The 27741-nt window shown below is 39.4% G+C and overlaps 2 protein-coding genes across 2 annotated transcripts in view; one reads left to right on the top strand and one right to left on the bottom strand.

The window, feature by feature from the left end:
- Nucleotides 1–10126, bottom strand: part of nalcn (sodium leak channel, non-selective) — a 95503-nt gene extending 85377 nt beyond the window's left edge. The window contains exons 1-6 of the mRNA XM_053627716.1: nt 8961–10126; nt 8649–8831; nt 5599–5682; nt 5328–5467; nt 5072–5200; nt 636–787 (exon numbers count right to left, since the gene is read on the bottom strand). Coding sequence (XP_053483691.1) covers nt 636–787; nt 5072–5200; nt 5328–5467; nt 5599–5682; nt 8649–8831; nt 8961–9068 — 796 coding nt within the window. The 5' untranslated portion in view covers nt 9069–10126. The remainder of the gene's footprint in view (nt 1–635; nt 788–5071; nt 5201–5327; nt 5468–5598; nt 5683–8648; nt 8832–8960) is intronic.
- Nucleotides 10127–18975: 8849 nt separating this feature from the next.
- itgbl1 (integrin, beta-like 1) overlaps nt 18976–27741 on the top strand; it is a 57183-nt gene continuing 48417 nt past the window's right edge. Inside the window, exons 1-2 of the mRNA XM_053627715.1 lie at nt 18976–19067; nt 20916–21118. Coding sequence (XP_053483690.1) covers nt 18976–19067; nt 20916–21118 — 295 coding nt within the window. The remainder of the gene's footprint in view (nt 19068–20915; nt 21119–27741) is intronic.

Below are 27741 nucleotides of genomic sequence, written 5' to 3'. Positions count from 1 at the left end.
ATTTCATATATAATGCTTATAGCCAATCTCTTAGTAAAGCTGTGTGTACATGTTTGTGTACGCCAAACCAAATTAACATTAAATTAAATCCTCCAGATTCACAAAACACTGATTTTCTTCATACTCGCCCATAAAGTGCATAAACATGTTCCCTTCACAGCTCATTTGCATTTAGCGACGCCCACAAGGCGTCTCTTAAAAGGTCGAGAGCGTAGAGGGCTGGAACCATGAAATGCCTACTAAATGGTAAAAAGATATTTTGTCTCACTTCTATACCAATAAAAAATATTTAGCACGGAAAAAGGCGAAATGAAAATGGTGCGACGGAGGAGAAAAAAAAAAAGATCTTAATCCCTGTACTCAGGTGATTACGCACACCAAGCATGTCACACAGGGTAAAGAAGATGCCGTGGCAAATGGAAGCCATTCATAACCCAGCTTTCGGCTTTCAAATAAATCACATCGGTCTTTGAATATTCTTTTCCTCATTAGTGTAGGGGTGTCCAATCTTATCCGGAAAGGGCCGGTGTGGGTGAAGGTTTTCATTCTAACCAATCAGAAGCCACACCTGACTCAACAACTCAAACGCAACAAAGGTGGACTCGGACCCAACACTACAGACACCTCACACTTACCGAGTTCGTTGAAGCCGCTGTAGCCCAGCTCCTGTCGACTGAGGCCCAGGTCCTCCAGGTCCATGCACTTAAAGCCCATGGGACACTGGTATCCCTCTCCATCTTTAGAGCAATGTGTGTCAGGAATGGCAAGGCTGTTCCACGTCACATTACTGCCAAACAGCAAATAAAACAAAATGAAATAAATGAATGTAAAAATGAAATACAACGTGAAACTATATTCCAGGATATTTACATTAACTAATATTCATTTAGTCTAAGAACTATTGAACGATTGATTAAGGAGAAAACACACACACATATACACACACGTTTCTCTTACTGTCATTGGCATAATTATTCGTGCAGCTCATTATGCTGTGTCTACACCTGAATATAAAACAAACCCAGGTAACACTCAGTAATCAAGAAGAAACATGCTGGCTCTTTTAGATGTTTTTTTGTTTTCATTCGTTTTTTAAAAAAAAAACAAAAGTCAAGGTTAAACTGTCAGTTATCCGTTTCCTTGTGGGAATATTTGGTCCCCACAAAGCTATACAAACCTGCCCATCCACACCCACACCCACACACACACTCACACACACACACACACACACACACACACACACACGTATACACACAATTCCCAATTTGGGCCACAGGTGTTGCATCACGATGCACTTGATGTCTCTAATGAAAATTAATGTTTTCAAATTGGATACCCAGACATTCCTTCAAATTGTTTATTAAGGGGGACAATTTACTGCAGTATCACAGAGGCCAATCAGAGATGCGCTGCTGAATCAAAATAGCTTTATTATATGTTGATATATCACCCCACTGAATGTTAACACAAGCTTACCCCTGCAATAAATAAATAAATAAATAAATAAATAAATAAAGTGTGCATGCTAAGGATTAGCCTTATGAGTTATCACTGCTACTTCTCACAGCTGGGAATACGGCAGCAATTCCAAACGCGCTGTGCCTAAAACCTTTTCAATGTGTGATTGGCGAGGTCATGTGGTATAATCTTACAACATAAAAGAAAAAAAGAACAGAAAATAAACCGTGTCATCAGATCTGAGATTTATTTCCATAAAAAAAAAAAAAAAAGAACTCTGTCGGGAAAGCTGTCCTTTCTATTTTATCCACCACCTCCATCAAATCCATGCGACTTTGTGCCAAGGACATACGGCCTGGCAAGATTAGACACAAGAATCGTCTGTGAGCACTTCTAAAGCGTGCCTTTATCAGAGCAAAAGAGAAAGCTTGTCTCATCCAAACCCGTTTTCAAAGTATCTTGAATCTCTCACCGACTCTCTTTGAAAGTAATCAATGAAAATGTATGTAAACGACGTCCGTAAGAGGACTGAAATCACGGCACTGTCAGGGTTAGGAGATCTCTCAGGGATTGAGACAGATTGAAGCTGTAAAGACGGTGGAAAGATGAGTGTGTGCACAAAGCCCAGACAATGTAGGATGTGCTAATTATTATGATTAGTCTGCAGAGCACTCCTCCGCTGTAATAGTGACGGCTGGGGCTCTTTGTTTCAGAGCTGGCTGCGACACACCACTCTGCTTGGGAATGTTAAATAGCCCTGTCTGAAAATACACTTTCTCTACGTGCTATTCTGGACACATTTACACTAGCATAAGCATAATCATAAGCATTTAATCTGTGTACTGTGCATGCTGCAAAGACATTTTTTATCCGCTGCTACAGATGTTGATAAATATCACGTACAGACGATGAAGTTTATGGGGAGAGTGAGCGTGTGGGTACGATAGTGCCAGCACTCCATGTGTTTTTGTTGTATTTATTTTAAAAGAAAAACAACTCACCGAGGGCTCATAGCACTATGACACGTCTTAAGACGAGCAAAAAAGAGGTAAAAAGTGGTTGTTAGGTTTGAATGAATGCTTTAAGAAAAGGTGTGGTTATGCATGCTGCTGTGATAGCCAATCAGATCAGCTCCTCTCTTTCCCTTTAAGAACCGAGTTTGTGCAGTGCAGCACAGTATTTGTAAAGACAGTTGGCATTTTACTTCCATTCATCCATCCATTTCCCGTATCGCTTATCCTACACAGGGTCACGGGGGAGCCCAGAGCCTGTCTTACACAATTTGGGACACAAGGCGGGGGAGACTCTGGATGGGATTTTACTTACAGATATATATATATATATATATATATATATATATATATATATATATATATATATATATATATATATATATATATATATATATAAAGAAGGGATAATCCACAGCTAGGTGTTCAAAATTGTGTAACGCACACCTAGCCATGGATTATCCCGCTTATACCATGGTCACTTGCCAGAACTGACAAATGATAGCTGGGGTTGATGTTTGAAGCGCATAATTTGACTGAAAGTATACACATAACAGTTAATTTCCGTTAGTATCATATACAGGTTATATACAGGTTATATATTACAGTTATATACATTATATACAGATCTAGAATTCTGCCCAATCTAAATCATACAGAGATAAGCTAGTGCGATAAGATTACATTTATTTGAATGAATTATGATAAATAGTTATTAGAGAGAGAGAGAGAGAGAGAGAGAGAGAGATGTGTCTGCATGTGTGAATTACCGGCGTCTGTTCTGCGTCTCTACTAATAATGCAGCTGTGGGTTTAACTACCGTATGTTACTATGGTTACAATTGTTTATAGGCAGCGCATTAATTTAGAACGGTGATTAAACTGACTGTAACTGCCTGTGCATTATATATATATATATATATACATATATACATATACATATGTATATGTATATACATATATATACATATATATATATAGATATATGTGTGTGTGTGTGTGTGTGTGTGTGTGTGTGTGTATATATATATATATATATATATACACACACACACACACACACACACACACACACACATATATATATATATATATATATATATATATATATATATATATATATATATATATATATATACATACAGTACTTTCCAAAAGTCTTGCAGAACCAGACTCGGTTCTTCTGGAGATTTTTGTCCGTCGCACTCGCTTCTTATTTTTGCAGCGAAACCCAGCAGCCTTCATTATGTTTTTTTTTTTTTCCTGAAAAGTGTCTCTTATGTAATACGCTGCATTCTTTAATGACATACAAACATTTTTTCTTTAACATTTAATTGTGTGCTGGAAAACTAGTGTTTGGGAATCTAAACTATTTTTGTACTGACTCGATAATGTAGACGTCATGAAATAAAAATCTATAACAAAGTTTGTACTAAAATAAATAGGGTGCCTAAGACTTTTGCACAGTACTGTAGATAGATAGATAGATAGATAGGTAGGTAGGTAGGTAGGTAGGTAGATAGATAGACATGCAAGCAATTAAATATACAGATGTCACTCTAATACAGAGAAGGCATTAAAGAGAAAGAATGGCATGTTCAGAAGTGCAGTTTTCCACTCTGACTACATTAAATATAAATTGGATTACCAAATCCTAACTTTGTGTTTTTATCCATGGACCTGAATGCTCATGGATCGCTACATAGACTACTAATATCCGATCACTATTCAAGCCAAACCGTGGTATTTAATGGCACGAAAATTAGTTATCTGCAAAAAGCCCTAGTAACCCAACCTGATTTTTCTCCCGGTTTTCTCCTTGATTTGGCTACCAACTACCACCTGCGGCAAGTGAAGGCTAACCCCTGCTTCCTCCAACAGACATATATCCAGCCAACCTGTTGTGTCACAGGGCAGTATAACACACTCAGCGGAGACCGCTATCCGCCCTCTTCTGCATACACGAACTCACAGACACCCACGATTGTCTAGTATCATTGTGATTGACAGGGGAAAGAGAGTATGCCATCCCTCCCACCCAAACAGAACAGCTAATTTGGCATTGGTACTCGAACCCACAAACGACAGGATGAACGCGTTCATGTTGTGCCAATCGGGAACCCTTCTGAGAAGCCTAATATTCAGTACGTTTGTCTTAATGATATATTACACGGTGTTAAATATCAACAAATTGCTCCATATCGTGGAAGATTTTTAGATAATCTGCTGCAACAGTGACAAACCATTTTACACTTTTATATACATATGGATATGTACAGTTGTTAGATGTTTCGATGAGATCATCTTCTGGGCCATATGAGGACAGACAGTGAGAATGCAGCAACACTTTTGACTAATCGGACACTGTGTGAAGTGCAAAAACTGACTCATAATGCTACTGGTATTCTACCACTATTGATAACGCTGAATATTATGTACATTTTCATAATAAATATATCATATTGGTCTGATCCGACTGAAATAGCAAATAGTTAGGGAGAAATGAAACAATTCAAATAAAAACATGCATGTTGCTATGTGTTAAATGATAACCAAATGCTGAAAACAGACACCATTATTTAAGAATTCTATATGATTATTTACTATTTCTCCGTATCGTTGGTAACGCAGTGATAATTAAACGGGCCGAACATCTGAACTCCCAGAATTCCGTAGAGGAGCAGGAAGAAGAGCAAAAATATGGACACACTCCAGATCTGCTCTCCAGATCGCCTTTAAAGGAAAAAGAGGAGAGTGTGCATAATTAGCATAATTAGCCCGGTTGAGTAATATTCTCATAGGTCTTTTTACTCACGACGAGGGGTTACTGATGATTTTACTGTGATGATGAGTCACTTACTTGAGAATGTTGGTTATGCGAGTGCGTGGCAACTCAAATCTGAAATAGATCCGAAAGGCTCGGATCATTATTAGAGCCCTGGGTATACGCAGCATTCTCCACGGTGACATCTGGTCCACAATCTTAGCTATTTCAAACACCTACAAACAAGGGCAGGAGAAAAGAGATAAACAGCGTGAATCATCCCACTGTGCTTTTTAATTAAAAGTAAGTATAAAACAATTTATAAAACAAAGAACTATTGTTTAAGAAAGCATGTCTCATTTTGTACCTGGAGCACAAGCGAGACCCAAAGAAAGACCACCATGAAACCATCAAACATGCACCAGCGGTCTTTAACGTAGGAGTTATCTCCCTGGAAACAGAGACGGGTTGATAAGACACACGATTTAATGAGAGTCCACAGGTGAGAAGCAGCTGGGCTGCAGGGCTAATGAAAGGCCAGAGCAGCTGGGAACAAAAGAGCCAGCATTATTTAGTCTGTGCAGGTGTCCTCCCTGGTGTGTATGCTGAGATACCAAATGACAGGTCAGCGAGCTCACGGTACATTATGATTACTACTATAATAGATATGGTTACCATAATAATTCACTTATTAGGTTTGTGCGTATGCAATTGTAGTCGAAATTCAAAAAATGTTTGGTACTTAATCAAAGAACACACAGTTCACAGTTCACAGTTCACATCCCCTGTACACAGGGCTCAACAACATTAAAGGGACCTCAAATAAGGTTTTTAAAATCAGATGGAGCTGGAAAATTTGCTGAGGGTAACTCTTACATACAGTGCCCTCCATTAATATTGGCACCCTTGGTAAATATGAGCAAAGAAGGCTAGTGAAAAATTGTCTTTATTGTTTAACCTTTTGATCTTTTGTTCGAAATATTCACACAAATACTCTGCGGTCATGGAGATCAAACAACACAGGTTTATCAAAAAAAATTTTTTTTAAATGGCTAAATATAGGTGTGCAACACTTATTGGCAACCCTAAGAAGTATATTCCCATTGATATTTAAAATTTTTAGTACACCTGGGTGACTAGGAACAGGAAATTCTTCAACCATGACTTCCTGTTTCACAGGGGTATAAATATGAGGTAACACGTAGGCAAAATTCCCTTAGTCATTCATAACAACGGGTAAGAGCGAGGAATATTGCTGTGATGTGCGGGAAAATGTTGTTGAGCTTCACACAATGGGGCGTGTCTATAAGAAAATAGCACAAGCATTGAAAATGCCCATTTCCACCATCAGGGCAATAATTAAGAAGTTCCAGTCGACTGGAAATGTTATGAATCGACCTGGAATTGGACGTGTGTCTATATCGTCTCAACGCACTGTGAAGAGGACGGTTCGAGTGGATAAAACATCTCCAAGGATCACAGCTGGAGAACTGCAGAAGTTAGTTGTGTCTTGGGGTCAGAAAGTCTCCAAAACTACAATCTGAAGTCACCTACATCACCACAAGTTGTTTGGAAGGGTTTCAAGAAAAAACCCTTCAGTTTGCCAGACACTACTGGAACTTCAAATGGGATCGGGTTCTGTGGTCAGATGAAACCAGAATAGAGCTTTTTGGTAATAAACACCAGAGGTGGATTTGGAGCACACAGAGAGGTAGCCATATGGAAAAGTACCTCATGCCTATGGTTAAATAATGTGGTGGATCTTTAATGTTTTGGGGCTGTTTTTCTGACCTGGACATTTTGTTAGGATACATGGCATCATGGACTCTATCAAATATCAACAGATATTAAATGAGAACCTGACTGCCTCTGACAGAAAGCTTCAAATGGGCCGTGGTTGGATCTTCCAGCAGGACAATGATCCAAAACATCATCAAAATGTAAGTCGCTCTGGATAAGGGCATCTGACAAATACCATAAATGTAAATGTATTTACTATAATCATGCGGTACATAAAAGTACAGTATATTGTGTGTTGATGTTCCAATGTGATAAAATGAGTCTTAAACCAGGCAAAAAAAAGACTAGTGCTGAATTGAAACTAATGGTAATCTTACCCAATCCCACCTATACAGACTTCCCACCAACAAGTTTGAGAACATTTTCCTTTTTTCTCGGAGTTTTCCCAGGAACAGGTTTGGGTTTGGGTACTAACAACCCCCACACACCTCCTAGACGTGCAAGACAGTACCGTCTACAAGGGAATGGCCTGTCCAGTCACCTGACCTTAACCCACTCAAGTTGCTAACCTGCCGGATTGAAAAGTTCAAGAGCGTTAGGGGCGTTAATTCAGCACTACATACCCCTGCGAGGTCCTGCATAGAAAAGCATCTCTCAGGTAAAAATGACTCTTCTGGCTGCAATTATATACAAGTAAATTTCTGGCAAGAGTACTGAACGTAACTTTTCAAGAAACCTCTCGTGTAGGCGGGGCTTAACAGCGATTTACTCTCATTGGCTAGTGAGATTCGGATCGACAGCTCCCTGACCAGGAAGTAGACACTTCAGTGGCATGAATTTTGGATTGTGTTCTGGAAGCAGTTCTCTGTATCGTTATGGTGTTTGTACTTTATAGTGGAAACTTACTTAGTCAGTATATTACATCGTAATTAATACGAATATTTGAAGACTATGTTAAATGTTTGCCACTGAGTTCATTGCTTTTAGTTTCAGAGTGTTCTTCTTCTTTCTCAATGTATATTTCTGTTTGTTTCTTGAAACGTAAGTTCAATACTGGCGCACATTTGGCACACATTTAATTCCACACAATCACAGCTTCTATAGACGTTTTTGATGAATGTATAGTTTGTTCAGGGGGGTTTTTTAGCGCTCACAAATACTTACAGACGCAAGACTGTTAAGAATGCAAACCAACAAAGAAAGTGCTCATTTCAAACCTTTAGAAAATATGGGTGTCATCATTACTTTTCAGCTCAGGATAGGACATTTTTAGAGGAAAATATATACAAGCAAAAGCACTGAGTGAAAAAGGACATGAAATTGGCGTCATTAAGCTTCAACAACGACTCATTTAATTACTGAAAATACTGTTTCAGTGAACAATCTTTGCCCAGAATGAAGGTCGTGGATTCGCAGACATCTGATTGTGGCTTTTCTCTAAACCGACAAATTTAAAGTACAAAACCTTCTGGCACAACCACCTCCTCCTGACTTGGTGAGCACTTTAATTACTTTTCTGGCTTGCATGTTCCAGACGTGATTTGCCAATCAAGCCATCCATATTTTCCTCATCGGTTATTATGGGTCTATCATCTGCATATATTTAAATCCATGTAACTCAGTATATCTCTTACTTTTTAATAACTGTAAAACCACCATCCACCCTAAGTGTGTTACCTTGATGATGCCCCTGATGTGCATCTTGGCGATCATCTCGGCAGTGTAGAGGAACATGAGCAGCGTGTCCAGGGTGAAGGTGACGTACTGCAGCGGGGGATAGTGCTCGAACGTCTTGGGTGTGTTCATGCACACGGAGATGACACTGATTATGGCGCAGGCCCGCAGTAAAGAGTGCACCCACTGGGGAAAATCACACATTTTAACATGTCAACAAGACACCAGCTACCAGCTATTACGCAAGCATGACCTATTTATGTTCTGCCACTGGCGCTGGAAACATCTGCCCTGTTTGAATAAGCATTCACTCACTGCTTTGTTGATCCAAAGGATATCGGCGCTGTCCGTCAGCGTTTCATCAGGCCCAAAGTCAGTCATAGGCTGCGCTTCAACGCGCGAGCTCTGCTTCCTCTTCAGCATGCTGGGACTTGCCGTGCTATAGAGGGAATGAATCTGAAAGGCAGAGCCGCAAACCGGACCACAAATGACTCGGAAAGCAATCAGCCACCGAGCTATAATATACGCAGATCTGTACTAATCTCAATGTAATTTAGTAGTACTCGCTAAAATGCAACACTATTAGTCACAGCCATTGCAGCTGACCGTTCTATGACGCTGATATTTGCACAAGTTATGATCTATGGTATAGACTTTGAAAGGAAGAGTCAGATGCGATTATGCCTACACAGCCATGCAAACAAAATGAAAATGGAAAGCTCAAATTTTGCGCTAGCTCTCCACTGCCGCTGTGCATTACAACATAAAAACATTCCAGACATTATGGACTGCCGTGTTGCATGGCCACTGTGGGACACGGTTAAGCACGAGGAGAAACACAAGACACTATTTCACATCACACAAACATAACCTTACCTTCCTTTACCTGCTGGAAAGATCACACTTGATCTTCATCATTAAAAACCACACCTAGAGCCAACCAATATTGTAGCTGCATATAGTATGGAGAAAGGGCCATTCTCACAGGGAACGACAATATACATGGATATCACACACTAACTGAAACGAAGCGCACATACCAACGGGAAAAGTAAAGCTGAAATTGTTCCAGCACTGCACATAACATGCGATCAGGCATACCCTGTAAATAACACATAACAGTTAGTCAACATGGCATATATGGTGTAACGTGTACAGTATGATAATATCGACAAATAATGTCCACCACAACAGACAGAGCATAGATATACGACATTGAGTGGCGTGTTCTGGACAGATGGGATTGTTGAACCATGTGACTCACGGTCAGGCTCCTCATTGGTGCGTTCATCCCCAGGATACAGAGGGGTGGAAACCAGTATGAAAGATTATCAATAAATATCTGTTGATGGCTCCTCCTGTTCAGCTCTATGAAAAATAATCGAGAAACAAACGAAAACCAATGAACTATTCAGTTAAATAAACTCTTGTATGATTTAGATCACTAGCACTGAAACACTGAAGTACCACATTGCTGGAGTCAGGCCACCAGAATGGAATACGTCACTTGAAACTTTGTAAAAGTTGAATTTTTCTTCATTTGATTAAGCCGAATGATTTAAACGTGCCAAAGACCTGATCCTCATTTTAACAGGTTTTACTATCCATATGCAGGCAACTTAGATTTCATGAATATACACAAAATAGCCCATAATAATGACGTGATGGGGGGGGGGTCAATATAGTTTGCATAATTATTTTGCGAATGATAGCATTTAAAAGTTGTAATTGCATACGTATTCACCCCGTTGCTATGAAAGCCCTAAATTAGTTCTGGTGAGACCAGCTGCCGTCAGAAGTCTCATATAAAGTCCACCAGTGTACTATTAAAGAGCTACATGAACTGATGTACATTCACCTGTTCCTGGAAGGTCCCAGTGTTTGCTAGACAACATACTTAAACAAGCAGCATCATGAAGACCAAGGGGCAATCAAAACTAGTCTGTGATCAAATCAGGGTTTGTATATTTAAAATAAAAATAAAAAAATCCCAAACTATGAACATCCTGTGAAGCAACATTAAATCCATTATTATAAAATGGAACGTATTCATGCTACAACCTAGAGGAAACCATGCACCAAAGGTCTGTGACTGGTTAAAGAGGATAATAGTATGCAACTAAGAGGCCAAGGGTTACGCCAAAGAAGTTCAGATCACCCTGAGAACACCATCCTCACAGTGGTGGTAGCATCATGTTGTAGAGATGCTTGTCATCAGCAGGGACTGGGACACTGGTCAGAGCTGAGGGAAAGATAGATGCAAATACAGGGCAATCCGAGAAGAAAACCTTTCCCAGTCCGTAAGAGACTTGAGAATCGGATATCGGTTTGCCTTCTAACAGGACAACAACTCTAAGCATACCGCCAAAGTTACACTAGAGTGGTTCAAAACAAAGAACCCGAACGTGTTAGCGTGGCGCAGTCAAAGCCCAGACTTCAATCCAATTGGGAATCTCTGGAAAAGCTTCGAAAATCGCTGTCTACCAAGGTTCACCATCCAGTCTGACATGGTTTAATACTTATGCAACCAACAATATGTTTGCTTTTCTGTTAAATGAATGTTTGTGTTTATTTAATTAATATCTGAGTCGTGAGTGCGTAACGAGAATTTAATACAGAAATCGCATGCGTGGGTATCCCGACATCAAACATAAAAAACCACAAAAAGTCATGCTGAAATTCATGTTTTCATTATTGTAACTGCACTCAACAAAATACGGAATGTCATCCAATGCTAATACTGAATACATCGGCAGAACACAATTCATTATTAGTACTGCTTCTTTAAAGTCAACCAAAAGGTTTTTCGCTTGGAGACACTGGATAACTTGCTTATCATAATGCTTCATTAAGTGGTGCACACAAATCAGATCAAATGTTATTTTATAAGCTGCTGAATAATGAGGGTGCAAGGCGTATCGTTCAATTAAACCAACCAGTGTGATCATTACAATTAAGATCATCCGTTCACTAATATAGTGCAACCCCAGTTCCGAAAAGGTTGGGACAGTGTGGAAAACGCAAAAAAAAACAAACAAAAAGAGAACAAGTTGAAAATTCAGTTCACCCTGGACTATATTGAAAATACATTATCAACACATTATTTATTTTTACACTCAGATATTTCAAATCTGATGACTGCAACATACTCCAAAAAAGTTGGGACAGTCGATTATTTACTACTGTGTGACTTGCATCTGTGGATGCAGCGGCGAATTGTGTCGACTCACAAAGGTTTGCCAAAGTATTCATGTCAGGATCTCCATTTCAGACTCATGACGGTTTTTAAGACCGTGACGTCTGAGAGATCAGATCACGCGCATTCAGAAGTGGTTTTCGGCCTCGCCCTTTACGCACCGAGATTTGACCGGATTCCTTGAATCGTTTAATTATATTGTGCACTGTTGAATGTGAAACGCCCAAAATCCTCCCGATTTGTCTTTGGGGAACGTTCTTCTCAGAGTGATGGATTATTCTCTGACTCATCTGTTGGCAGATCGGCGAGACTCGGCCCGTCCTTGCTCTTGAAGGACTAGGACTTTTTTTGGAGTCTCCTTATATACTATGATTAGACGATCGTCTCACCTGTTTCACATCACCTTCTTATTTCAACTCGTCACATCGCTATTAGTCCCAAACTGCCCCGTCCCAACTTTTTTGGAACGTGTTGCATGCATCACTTTCAAAATAAACGTTTATCTTAAAAAAAAAACTATGCATTTGATTAGATAAAACATCAAATACCTCGTCTTTATACGTTTTTATGTTTAAATACAAGTCAAAGTACATTCACGAATCACTCCTCTTTGTTTTTATTTGCATTTTCCATACTGTCCCAACTTCTTCAGAATTGGGGTTGTATATTGGTAATATACTAGATGTTTGTTTCGATGCTTACCAGCTTCTTAGACATATATCATTGTATTACACATTTTACACTGTCTCTGTCTTTTAGGTTGCAACATATTTTAAATGCTAATGAAAAACCCATCTCACTCTTGACACCTCTACTGAAGAATAGTGACCTTGGAGGCATGAACTACATACAGGTGACTTGACGGCGGCGCTCGGGAAAGCAACTTCAGCAAGTGCGTAACTGGACTCTGAAGACGCATAACTTTCCCCACATAAATACTGGTGTAACTTCACTCTGAATACGGCCCACTGTGGAGATTAGGCTTGTCAAGGAAAAACGAAAATAAGACCTCCAATTAAATCCGTTTTCATTCTACAAACTACAAACTGTGGAAAACATGCACGCACAGGGATGCTGTTTTTATAAGCGTAAACACGAACAAGGTTTGAGTCACTTTAAATTGAATGTTTAATTAGCCTCACATACTATAATTACATCTGTGTCTAACCCTTATTTAGGGTCTCTGACTTATTTTTCATCTAAAAGGATATTTGCCTATTTAGTAACTACTACTGTATAAATTAATAAGTAAACTAATAGGAAAATAAATGTATTTATGAGATTAAGGAACGTCAGTGTAATACCTGCCCACGTAAACGCTGAAGAAACTCATTCTGAGTATGGAAAGCAGAGAAGAGAAGTAATAATTTACATTGATAATTTGCATGGAAACGCATGATTCTATATGGGACACACAACAGTTTGTGAACACAAATCTGCAACATGTTGTGAGAGTTCAATTACAAATGCCATTTGCATGAAGAATTTAAAAAGAGCTGTTAACACAACTATTGTTGTAAAAAAAAAATAAATAAAAATAAGAAAGAAAAACAAATTCTGGGGTCTGCTCTAAGGTCGTTTTTACTTGCTGGTATTTTTTTTTTCTCCACGTAAAATTTCTTATCAAAAGCAGTAATTAATAAATAAATAAATAAATAAATAAATAAATAAAGTACAGAAAAGTGTGTTGAAATGCACCGTTCTATCAATTAAGTCCGCCCTCATCAAAAAAGTGCTATATATCCAAACGCAATTTGCAAATAAGCTGTAATTGCTACACTTAGCATATGCTAGTAGAGGTTTGAGGACAACTGAAAACAAAATGATAGGGTGGAAGTGCTATAATGTGGGAGTGAGATGTGGAGGACCACAATTAGTTTCACATTTTGAGAAAGGACCTTTTCAACACAGGCAATCACTGGGCATTTTAATGATGGCTGTGGGTCTCCACTAGTCTCCCAAACAAGCTCGAAAGTATGTAAAGCAATGCATGGTTAAACTATCCAGTGCCAACTGGAATTACTAAAGCTGAGGGTGATATTTAAATATCAGGCTGGGCCTTTTGGGTCATTTAATTGGGTTATTTTCTCAGTTTTGGGTAGTTTTTGGGTAGTTTTGTGGAACCGAACCGCTTTCCAGTTTATTAGTTATACTGTAAGTGTATCTAGTACCTGATGATGTAGTTACTGTAAGTACCACTGCTGCCTGTAATAATCTACCACAGAAATGGAAATGTAAAGATCAGATAGAGAGTACTGATATGTCGAGGCGATACTGGTCTGAAACACTGAATCTGTATAATCTGTGTATTTGGATTTGGGATATTGGGTGGCACTGTGGTCACAGCTCCAGAGTCCCAGGTTTGATCCTGACCTCTGGTTACTGTCCTGTCGGTGTGGAGTTTCACATGTTCTTCCTATACCTATGTGGGGTTTTTCTGGGTTCTCTGGTTTCCTCCCACCTCCAAAAAACATACCAGTAGTCCAATAGTCAGTGGAAGCTCAGTGGTTAAGAAAGACGTTGGCCTACTGATTGTCAGGTCGTGAGTTCAAATCCCAGCGCTGCCAAGCTGCCACTGTTGGGCCCTTGAGCAAGACCCTTAACCCTCAACTGCTCAGTTGTATAAATGAGATAACTGTAAGTCACTCTGGATATGTAAATGTAATGCAAAATGGCTACTCTAAACTGCCCCAGGTGTAAACAGGTGTGTGTGTGAGAGAGAGTATGTACATAGTGCCCTGTGACGGACTGGCATCCCATTCAAGGTGTGATCCTGCTATGCACCCAGTGTTCTCAGGGTAAGCTCCAGTTCCACCAGGACCCTGACCAAGAAATGTTCTGGTGTCAACCCGATAACGCTGGATGAATTAGAAATAGAAGAGCGTTTACTGAAAGTGAGTGAATTTATTTCTAATTTCTATTCTAGTTATAAGGTTGGCACCGCATAAGCACTTAAAGTAAAATAAACACTTCGCTGAACTGAACGTGAAACACGTCAACTAACAATTTAACCTAGAACAGGTCACGAGAAAATTATAAGCCAGGGAGGTTTGATTATTTTTATTTATTTATCCATCCATCCATCCATCTTCTACCACTTACTCCTTTTCAGGGTCACGGGGGAACCTGGAGCCTATCCCAGGGAGCATCAGGCACAAGGCAGGGTACACCCTGGACAGGCTGCCAAGCCATCACAGGGCACAATCACATAGACACTCACACACCCATTCATACACTACAGACACTTTGGACACGCCAATCAGACTACCATGCATGTCTTTGGACTGGGGGAGGAAACCGGAGTACCCGGAGGAAACCCCCGCAGCACGGGGAGAACATGCAAACTCCGCACACACAGGGCCACGTTGGGAATCGAACCCCGGACCCTGGAGGTGTGAGGAGAACGTGCTCACCACTAAGCCACATGTTTGTTTGTTTATTTATTTCTTTTATTTTCACACTGAATTGTGTCATCACAAGTGTAACTAGCATCTTCTACATATCGATCGGACGTGACTTGTCTCATGGAAGGACATATGATTTTGCATAAGAAGCAGAAGCTTGGCTCGGTATCACTCATCCACCGATATTTCCATCTCTGATACAGAAAGAGCAACAGGTGTGAATGATTCATCCCTAATGCATAGGCACAGGTTAAATATCAACACTAAAACAACATACGATTTGAACGTCTTATGATAAGCCACTCATGATACAATACAACATGGACTTCTTTAATAATAGTGTCATAAAGAGTGGTGTCCAGATGCACAACCATACTACAGGATAGCTCCTATAGAACACTACATCTGGTATACCTAATAAACAACTCCTAGCATCTAGATCAGATCTTCTCACTCGTTTCTGACTTCCACAGCACCAAATCTAATATCATTAAACGGACTAGCAGTGGTGAAATGTATACACGCTTGACCAAAGTCCTCCATCTGCACTGAACATCTGCTTCCGCACGGTTACTATAGCAACAGAGGAGAAGAAGGAGGAGGAGGAGGAGGCTCCCACGGATTCATCTTTAAAAGCGTTTTTCATCGAAACCAAAACGTTATAAACCATGCAAAGCTATTTCGAATTCGACAGGCAGTATACACAAGACAGAAACGCTTGAAGACAGTGATAAAGCATGTCTAACCCTGCGGTTCAGATGGGTATATGAATGGAGGCCTTGCCTGTGTGTAGCCGCTGCCTACTTCCTGGTAAGAGACCCGTAAATAGCCAACTGAAACCCCGCCATCACGCCCCTGATTTCGGTAAAGCAGTAAAGCGAAATGCACGCGGCGGTTAAAGGAAGGGGAATCACTTACGCACGGTCCGCCGGTGCTGGTTAACGTGACGCCGCTCCCATGCTCGCGAGCTGCCGCGGTGCTGTGTGTGAGCTCGAGCTCCAGCTACTGCAACAGCAAAGCAAAGCACGCGCGCAACCTCAGAGCCAGCGCGAGCCCACAGCGCACAGGCCCTAATGCAAGTTTTATATATACATATATAGATAGATAGATAGATAGATAGATAATTATAATTACTATATTAGAATAAAAATAATTATATATATATATATATATAATTATTATTATTATTATTATTATTATTATTATTATTTTATTGTACTGGTATTTTTCAAAACAATTTAATATTCACAGCCATAATATATTAAAACAAGTATTATGTAAATAATAATAATAATAATAATAATAATAATAATAATAATAAACCAGGGCATCCTTGAAGCATAGCCAGAGTGTCTCTTATTTATTCTTAAAGGGGACCTATTATGCAAAATGTACTTTTACGTGGTGTTTGAACATAAATGTGTCGGCAGTCTGTGTACAGAACCGCCCTATAATGGTAAAAATCCACCCTCTGCTTTTTCAGTATTCCCCATAAATCATAAACAGAACAGTGTCTCAAAATGAGTCTTTCAAGTTTTCTGTCCAACCTGACTTCACTGTTGGATGAGGCCCCGCCCACGACTGCTGACAGCCTCTGCCTTATTAGCATAGCTCCTCCCCTGAGTGAGGTGCACACAGTCCGCCATGTTCTCCGCACTGGAGAACAGTGATTAGAAGAATGTCTCGGCTTCGTAAGCTTTGTAAGTGTTCTGTTGTTGGCTGTAAGAATGAACATAAGAGTCTTCATGTTGTCCCGGCATCAGAGCCACTGAAGATACAGCGGAGAAGTTTTATTTTTGAAGGAAATGTGCCGCTTAAATACCTTCAATCATTTTACACCAGACTGCTTTTGTGAACGAGGGTCAATACAAAGGAGGAGTTGCTGAAAAGTTGATTCTCAAGCATGGATCAAGGGGCATTTACAGCATGGTGTAATAAATGATCCGTGGGGTATTTTGAGTTGGAACTTCACAGACACATTCTGTGGGACACCTGAGACAGATATTACATCTTGTAAAAAAAGGGGGGGGGGCATAATAGGTCTCCTTTAAAAGGTTCTTATAGTTATTAGTGAATTTGTCTGGGAATGGTTTTAACAGTTCAATCATGTGAATTGTATTGGTTTTAATGGAAACGGTAATGGTCCCTGTAGGTCTCTACTGGTAATTTGCTTCCTTCTATAGGTGACATGTTATATCTAGTAGACCCATTTGACCTATTTCCAACCGTTGCTATACGATGCTGAGCGCCATCATTTCACACTGAGGACAATCAAATCGTTGTTGTTTTTTTCATTTAGTACGGCCATCCAGAAGCTATGTAAGATGTTTATATGTTTTCCAGAAGAGAAACGAATAACAATGTACACCGATCATCCTGTTCAAAAGTTTACACCCCCCCCCCCCCCCCCCCCGGATCTTAATGTATCGTGTTGCCTCCTTGAGCATCAGTGAACGTTCGCACCTTTTGTAATAGTCGTGTACGAGTCCCTCAGTCGTCCTCGGTGTGAAAAGATGGATCTCGGCATCATACAGCCGCTGTTGGAAAGGAAAGGGGTGAAATATGCAGAAGATGCTGGAAAAGTAAAGAATGTGCAGGACCTGGAGGATTTTTCTGAAGAACAGTGGGCAGGACAAACAAGGGACTCAAAGGACTCACGACATAAACCCATCATGTCGTGGATCATCCAGGTAACGACACACGGGATTAATAATCAAGGGTGTGTAAACTTTTGAACGGGGTCATTTGTGTAAATTCAGTTATTATTGTGTCTTGTCGGCTTTATGTATACATCTGTTATGTGAAATAGCTTATTCAGGGCAGGACTAAATTAAAAAATAAATGCAATGTTTATATCCCTCTTATTTTTGTATTATTATTTTTAAATTATTAACATTTTGCAGATTCTACAAGGCGTATGTAAACTTATGCCCTCCACTTTATCTAACTTAGCTAGGCCATGCCACTGAAGCCATAGACCGAGATGAGATTCTCCTCTTTTATAAGAAACAACACCGAAAGAACATTTCAGTACTACTCTAAAAACGTTATTAAGAGTTATGATCTATTAAGGGTGACACAAGTTCCAAATACAGCATTCTGCCTTGTCTCAGTAACCATTTCGAGCATTACGACCTTTTATTAACTATTATTATGCAATTCCTGGTTGTTAGTTTCGGTTTTTGTATTAGTGTTATTATAGAAGTTATTAAGAATTATATACTGGCATTCAACTATCATTGTACTATTAGTGTACATGTTTTGTTGTTTCAAAATGGACCCCATGGATGAACTTCCTGAAAAAAAAAGTCTTGCTTTTATGAACTGTCCCTTTAAATCCCCATCTGCAGTGCACAGACTTTTGTAATAAAACTGCTTTAAAAAAAAAAAAAAAAAAAAAAAAAAGGACGATCTGGCTGTTCTTACAGTATGAACATGTCGTAAGTGTGTCAGTGACGTGAAAAAGTGCATGTACATGCAGAAATCAGGCAAGGAAATGTTTATTTCTAAACTATTCACATACACACTATTTGTCTACTATTTACACACATAGGAGTCCACCTCCTGCCTTCTGCAACAAGAGTCATATCTAATCAAAGGCACTTGCATGGAGAGCGCTATTGGCCTCCGAAGAGTTGGAGCCAGTTTTGGCCAGCCCGCTCTCCCTCTGCTTGGGAAAGTGGAAATTCCTGAAGGCATTATACTTCAGATTTCTTGTGTGGATCCAAACATGAATGCAGAGGCTCTGGTGAACTCCATCTTCATTTCTTTACTTCTGATTTTACTCTCAGTTATTGAAGAAAGTTTACTGCAATCACTGAGGTGAGTTAAGCCACTTTGTTTTACTCTCGAGATGTTAACTTTTCATCGGAGTTCTGCAAGCTTTTTGGCTACGGTGGAAAAATGTAACTTCATAGCATAGCATGCTGTAAGCCATACTTCATACCATAAGTATTTCTGTACTTGCTGTAATTCTTCTGTACTTTATTATTAATTCTTCTTTTTTTTAGAAAACCCCCGTTATGTTCAGTTTAAAACATTTGCACTTTTGTGAAATGTTTTATTGACTGTTGTTTGTGCATTCGCTCTCCACAAGGATCAAATGTTGTCTCTAAGGTATAGTACTGAAAGGATTTCAACTTGAATCATACTATTATAAGAACTTCCTTTGTGGTCTGGCAAAAGTCCACAATTGGATTTGATCCAGTCTTGCTACAGATGGTACATACCGGGGTTTTTTTTAATTTTTTTTCTTTCTTCACTTGAATGCTTATTTATTGGAAGAATCAATAGGAAAGTTACACTATCTCAGATGAGCTAATGGACGGTTTCTAACAGACCTTTGTGAGAAGGTGAGCTCTGTACTGCAAGCTTAAGAAATCAGATAAGCATGCCTCAGACATGCTGGATAAAGGCAGGTAGAATGGAATGCAGTGAATTATTTCCATCAGGTTTATTCACAACAGGTGCGCGTCGGTACTAAAGTCACAGCTCCTATTACGGACCAATAGCATTTGAAATCCTGCTTTGAAAATGTGTTGGAATAAGTTGAGCTTCACAATACGTCCGAATATTAAATGCACTGTGAGACCGGATAAGTTCGTTCAACTCCAAAAATTTGAGGAAACTAATTACCTCAAAAAAAAAAAAAATTTAAGTTGATAAATCAATTTCTTTAAGCCAAATACACTTACAAAAAAATTTAACTCAAACTTATATTTAAGTGTATTTGGCTTAAAGAAATTGATTGATCAACTTCACATTTTTGAGGTAATTATTTTCCTCAACTTTCTGGAGTTAAACGAACTCATCCGGTTTTACAGCGTGTTAGACGTCACAGCGTGAATAGAAATCCGACCAGAAAAATATGGACCTGGTGTAAATAGTAGGAGCGTCCATTGTTCTCTCATTTCACGTTTCTTTCCTCTTTTTCTTCTTGATAATGTAAAACAAAATCTGTAACGTAATGCCATAATGACGAACGTTGTGTTTTGAATTCGATAATGAAGTAAAGACCAGTTTCGGCAGTTTCCGAACAGCATCTGAAACGAGGCCAACTAAGTGGTGATTTTCAGTATTGCTGGACTAACTTGCAAATTTTCCCACTAATTTCCACAAATCTTGCCGTTTTTGGAGTAACATGTAACTATTGTGGAATTTCAAAAAAAAGAAAGAAAGAAAGAAAGAAAGAAAGAAAGCTCCAGCCCTGACATTGGAGACTCCTTCCATAAATGTTAAATAAACATCTCTCTCCAAGTGTCACCTTATCAATGATCAAACAACATCAATTTTTATTATGAGAATTATTATATCATGTGGACCATCCTCCATATACGTTCCTGCGTATGAGCCGTTAGTTAGTCATAAAAAACCATCACATAGCTCCTAAAAGCTCCTTAGCTCCTAAACGTAAACATGTGATTTGCCTTGCAGCTCTCGCTTCAGTGTTATAGAAAATGAATCAACATCCTCTGACCGCTGAGGTTTGAGAATTTAACAGAGCTGTGGTCTACGTAAAATATCATAAGTTGTCTCTGATTACAGTGATTATAAAAACCTGACTTTTACTGTTGTGAAAATTAACAAATTACTCCTTCCATTCAGAACACTATGTACAGGGGTGAGAGGCCAAAGGTCAGAGAGGTGAATGAATTCTTGTGTATGTTGTAGGCAGGTGGGTGGAAAATGTAAACTCTCCAGCGACGCCTCACAGAGAAGATGTCGGACCCCCGATGGCCTGATATGCAGCGGGAGGGGAGAGTGTGTGTGCGGGGTCTGTATTTGCCAAGTCAGTGAGCCGGGGATGTATTATGGGCCACGGTGTGAATGTCACGACTGGGTCTGTGCAACATATGACGGGAAGACCTGTGGTGGTAAGTACTATTAAAAGACATACAGCTTCCTTTTAGCACACACTGACCTATCACGTACATCAGGATCCATGATGTATGAGGTGTGGAAAAGAATGTGACCTAAACTTGTGAAAGCCTTTGATAGAAGGCGTTGATAGAAGCCTTTGATGTTCCATTTGTCCTTAGCTTCAGGGACCTCATTTCAATTACAGATTTTTCTTTCGCTCATACACAAACCCTTTCAAAGTGCCCTGTTTGATTTTTTTTTTATTATTATTTCAGCATGAGAGCTATTGCATTTAAAATTCTGAGCACTGCGCTTTTATTTCCGGTTCTCATACTCCGTGTTACCACTGAATAGTGAGACCTTGAGCTTAGTACCTTTTTAATGTTTGTCCTCAAACACATGTAAGCCTACAGTCCATTAGGCTCATGAGCATGAATGCAGTGCCCTCTAAGACTGTAATCCTACCTACCTTTCTGCCATTTTCTGACAGAAGCTGCAGACGACATTTGCAGCATACTCACATGTCTGTCATCTTTTCCTTTCTACGACTTTATTTTAGTTCAAAATCAAAATCTTATGATCTTTGGTCACAGGAGTAAATGTCCTCCCTGTCAGAACAGTGATTTAGAAAAAATTCACTCAGATGTGTCCTTTTTTAAAAAATATATATATATATATATATATATATATATATATATGTTTTTTAAAAATCTGACGTGAATATTGCACCTACACTGTAAAACCAGATAAGTTCATTTAACTTAATGGAGGAAACTAATTACCTCAAAAATTTTTAAAAAGTTGATAAATCAATTTCTTTAAAGCCAAATACACTTAAATATAACAAAAATTGAACTCAAACTTTGTAATTAAAAATACAATTTTTGTTATGTTAAAGTGTATTTAGCTTAAAGAAACTGATTTATCAACTTAAAAATGTTTGAGGTAATTAGTTTCCTCCAATTTTTGGAGTTAAATGAACTCATCCGGTTTTACAGCGTACATATTGTAACGAAGCTTAATTGCCAAGAGATATTTTCGATTTATTAATAATAGATGACTTCTAAAATGGCCAGATTTATTTGTCTGGAACTGAGCATTTATTTATCACTCGTAGTCTTTAAATCATTGTACTCTCACTGTGTTAGACTGTCATCACAGTCGTCTTAATTCCCGAAAAAACAATCGCATCCAGGCGACCCTGATTAGGCGATTCTTCGCTATAAATGTCTGTTTTTGTTGTTTTGTGCCCTTAAAAAAGCAGCTCACTTGACAGCTTATCAGCGAGAAAAACACTCCAGCCTTTTTTGTTCCTCCTACAGTTCAGTCTGTGGAACAGTAGCGATGCTAGGGAACATTAATGGAGATATGTGCAGATGGAAAGAGTGATTTATTTGTGAAGACAGGTTGTGAGACGGCGAAGAGCTCATTAGCTTCACCCGGTCCTGAAAGCCGAGGCCGGGTGTCTGGCCGGTAATAAGGTTTCGTTCACAGTTGGGCAAACTGCAAATGGACTCCACATATGGATCAGGACTTACAGTGGAGGTCAAGCCTAATCGCTAGCATTTCGGGCAAAACAATTGACGTCACAGTTTTGGAAAGCAGATGGCTGCCATTAGCTAATTAAACGCCTAGGCTCCGTCACGTGGAATTTCAATGTCGTTCTACTGCTTTTGTGCTTGAGAATGGTATTACAGACTCAAACATCTAAATGCTGGGAAATCCTGGGAAATCATACCAGGTGGAGGCATGTTATCAATGGAACTATACAGTATGAGAGACACTTATTCAAGACCCCGTATAGTATATAATTACTAGTCAGTTACTGGTAAGAAACATCTCCAGACCTTGCTACTAAGCCTTCATATGTGTTTGGATGAAATTTTTGTTACTGGTTGAATTTAGTTGGGCATTTAATAAGATGTTTTAATGATTAATTCATGCAACTTGGAGTATAATCTTGCCACTATATATAGAATGTGTGTAACGCGGTATGAAATCTGCGTTTCATTTTGTGCTTTTGTATCGTGTAATAACAATCAAGTTAAATCAGAAGTGAGGAAGCAGGCTGGGAAATGCATCAACTGCGTTGTATTCCCTTTTACATGACCTAATTTTGCTTTGAATCTGTTCTTGCTTTATTGCGGAGACGTTCAACGTGGCAGTTTTCCCCCCTTCCCTGCAGTAGTTTACTGGGTTTGATGGAGACTCGACTACTTCTGGCTCTAAGCATTCCTATGTGCAGAACTTTTCCATCTGCTCAGCTTGTTGTAGTTTCTTTTCTCTCTCTCTCTCTCTCTCTCTCTCTCTCTCTCTCTCTCTCTCTCATGTGCCGTTTGACCCAGAGCTAGCTCTGATGTATAACACATTGCTTGTTCCACCCACAATACTGTCACCTACGGGGCTGTATTTACCCCAGGCATCACGTTAGATGTCATTAAACCTTTGAACAGCGAGATCAATATCAGTTTTACATTCAACTTGCGTATTTTCTCATTTGGCATGTTCAAAGATATTAGATCCGTATCTCTGGAAATGGAAGCATGATGTATTTGACCTTAAAGTGGTCTTATGCATATTTCAGAACGTCACACCGTGGGAATATTTGATATCTTCCGCTCCTGTCTAAGTTCTGTCAGGCTTTTGGTGTTTGTTTGTGTTTCACTTAAAGCCTGGAGTTCAATAGTTCCTACTCAGGAATGCTCTGTTAGCAGTCAGGTGAACAATATTTATTACAAAACATCTGGCTGCAACTTCAAGGCCAGCTTCGGGAGTCGTTAGAAGTGCGAGGAAACTTTGAAATTGAATGAAAGTGGCGGCTGGCAGCAGGGGTTTGATCTGTAAAGTATACCCTGGAACCTATTTGCTGCTCTTAATGATAATGATAGAGTACTACAAAGTGAGTACTCGACCAAATCTGACACGCTTTAAATGCTTTCAATAAAGAATTCAGAATGTTGCATCGTTGTATAATTGGCATCAAAAGAGTTTCTCTTTCTCCTCCATGTTAGCGTTAACATTTATGTCTCCCTACTTTTTTGTTTTTTTTAGATATGAGGGTGAGTCAAAATTGAAAATGTACATTAACTTTACAGTCAACATTGACTAATGGGGGTGGGGGATGTTTTTATTTGACTCACCCTCACGCTTAAGTGTTCATTAAGCACACTGTATTACTATGTAATAAAAACAAGCACTTGGTGGCTACATGCTAATGGCCGTGTTGATGGAAGGTGGGTGTATCGTGTCTCAGCCGGAGCGAAGGCCTAGCAATGTGTACATGCTGAGGTAAACATGTTGGACTGGGGCGAAACCAGCAACTTAGAGAAAAGACAGAAACACTTTTTGAAACATATTATAATGTGTGCTTAATTAGGGCAGGATGCGAGTGCGTAAACTCAGCGTGCACTGAATTAAGTATTTTTAATTTTGTTTTTTATTTTAAAAATCATAATCAATTTTCCTAGCCAAGATTGGTATACTGAAGCCAAACAGGGATAATCCATAATCAAATGCGATAACAGGGCAAAAATAAATAAATAAATAAATAAATGAATGACAAAACAACAAACAATACGGGATAAACAGTAACAGGAAGTATGTGTCCTGTAAAGAAACAAACACTTACATAGACATGACTTTGCAAAAAAAAAAAAAAAAAACACGGGGTGTAAAATAGTCAAGCTAATTAAGGACTTAACACAAAACAGCTGAACACATTAGGGTAATCAAACCAAGGAAACAACAGAGCCAAAAAAAAAAACCAAAAAAACCAAATAAGAGTGCAGCATGAATACGTGGGAATTTTTGTCAAATACAATGAGGTTAAAAAAAAAAAAGAAAAAAAGAAAGGTTTATATCTTTCCCGAGTCCAATATTCATCTATGGCTGTGTGATAGTGTTGAACAGTAATCAATTCCGTGTTGAGTCTAAACGTGAAATGCGATGTGATCTCACAGTAGACATGAGAATCTCTGACTCCCCTCATTAGCAGTGTGAGCTTTGGCTTAGGTCCTGTTGAGCTAAGCTGAGTTATTACCCCAGACAGGTGTCTCCCTCTCACTCACAACCCAGCACAGCTCCTATGTGCAATCATTTCACGCTTCGTAACACCGAACACGAGTAGAACAAGAGCAGAATAATTACCTGGCTGAAATTCACCTGGTTTTATAATCGCAGTTAAACCAACATTCATCAAAGAACGGACAAATTTACAGCACAGACAATTTCTCGATCGTGTTTATTTTTTTTGGCTAATTAACAAGCCAGAAACGGACATCGCACGTTAATAAAGAAAATATCAATAAAACATAATACTAGCTAACACCGTAAGACATGTATGTCATTTTCATTGGCTGTAATTAAGAACGAACAGCACATTCATATCAACGATATAGGAAATTGTTTCGCGTTTGATCATATTTTCCGAGGAGGATCGTCAGCAGGATCTATTTTACATCACAGACATAATCAGGAGCATAATCGCTGTGTCTGAAGTCTGGCAAATCTGAACATATCAGATATATTAACATCTGGGTATCATGTGATAGCATTAAGATCATATCTAGATTCAGTTCAGAACACGCCATGAAACCCTATCCCTGTAATTCATTTGTTATATGTGGATGGATCATTTCTGCTTTTTTTCGGCTTTGCCGACCAGACTTGTGCTTCATATCCTGCTCACCGGTTCTGCTGCAGATGTTTGTGTGATGGAAATGACTGAGTGAGACTGGAGAACTTTTACAGTTCCAGGCAGGTGGATGTAAAAGCGAACTAGATTTTATTTATTTATTTATTTATTTGACTAAAAAAACAACACCAGGAAACAGTGTGTTACAAATCAGGGTAGTGTGTGTGTGTGTGTGTGTGTGTGTGTGTGTGTGTGTGTGTGGTGTAATATCTGTGCTGGATTCGGTTCGGGATGAGAAGTGGTGTTGGCTAGACAGAATCCAGATGTGACAAGAACCGGTACAGAACACCAGCATGCCCATAGATAAACCGTTTTTATTCTGCGCTAAAACAGAAATCCCCATATAGAGTCAGATTATACAATCTATTATTATACAATCTTTTGTTTTCTTGTTGTGCAGTTTGCGTTAATATTTTCTACATCGGCGCGCATATCTAATACCAGTGAAGCCTTCGTTTCATTTCCGCTCACTTAAACAAGTCCGGCAGCTATCAAGGAGAATAGCCATTAGCACCTAAGATGAATCACTGATCTGCAATTTGTGTGATGAGGATGCATATCCTATAAATACTGTTCTCAGCTGGTCCGGATGAGTCATCCGGTTCAGGGGCGTTGTGCTGCTGTCTTAGCCTACACGGACGACTCTCAGACACGCCAAGCTCCTGGGGGATACTAGATAAATTACAGCTCCTGCGGCCCAGGCGTGTGGACGCGGCGGACAGTCAGGCCCACACTCTTCCTCCTAGCACTGAGTGGGTGACAATTAATATGTCTAGGCGATTGGCTATGCTGGTAGGCTCAGTACTTGGCATGAATGATGCCTGAGAGTGTGTGTGATGAAAGTAGGAGTAAAAATTTGAACAGAAAAGATGTTAAACCCCAGGCCTTGTGTGGGCCACGATGACTGAAATGTTCTCTTTCCTGAGTGAAATGAAATGCTCAATAATTATCAGTAATCACACTTACTAAGCAGTGTTATATGATGGCGGGACGGATTTGGTTTTTGCAGTTACGTTAATTATACAATTGTATCAGTAGAATTGAAACTAAAATTTCAATAGTGGGTTTTTTTTTGTTCCAGTTTGTAAAGCTTGAGTGAGTAAGGAATAAAACACACGGGGAAATGCTGCTATACAGTAGGAACATCAATCCATTTTCTGGGCCGCTTAACTTAGACAGGATCGCAGGGAGCCTGGAGCCAATCCCCGGGATCTCAGGGTACAAGGCGATGGGGGGGTGGGGGGGTGTCGACCCATCGCAGAGCACAATCGCACACACATTCACTTACTATGGACAGTTTGGAAATGCCAATCAGCCGTATGTATTTGGACTGATGGAGGAGTACCTCGAACGCCGTGGACACAGGGCGGAGGCAGGATTCGCACCCCTAACACTGGCAAACATGCTAAGCACTAAGCCACCGTACACCCCCCCACCCCCCCTTATAGGAACATCCCAAAGTCTTATATTTCCCTTGTATGTACCACAGCAACTTCTGGCCAATCAGGATCAAGAATTCAACAGCACCATGGTATGGCAATTATAATTCCAATGATCTTTAACTTTTTATGTCCCTAAGTCTTTCTTTATATGTAAATGTGTTTTGCTTCCAATTCCCAGAAGAGATTACAGATCTTTTTTTTTTTTTTTTTTTTTTTTTTACACCCGTCACTCAAACATCTCCAGCAGTGGTTTGTTTGAAGCAGAAGATGCATGATTCCTCTATTTTATATTGTATTTTTCAGAATACAAGATTAGCTCTAAAGCACTGAATGATTGCGAGAAGGCACTAGGGCACTCCAGTATTGAGAACATGACTATTGTTACTGACTGATGGATGGGCATTTAAAAGGACGTCAAATTTATCTGATGGATTAGAGTGCCAAGTGATTGAAGATGCTCTATATGCTTCGGCTACAGACAAGGAGCTGCAATTTGTAATGT

The sequence above is a fragment of the Ictalurus furcatus genome, chromosome 6 (assembly GCF_023375685.1).
Source record: "Ictalurus furcatus strain D&B chromosome 6, Billie_1.0, whole genome shotgun sequence".
Taxonomy (NCBI): domain Eukaryota; kingdom Metazoa; phylum Chordata; class Actinopteri; order Siluriformes; family Ictaluridae; genus Ictalurus; species Ictalurus furcatus.
This window is presented reverse-complemented; position numbering and strand designations above follow the sequence as displayed.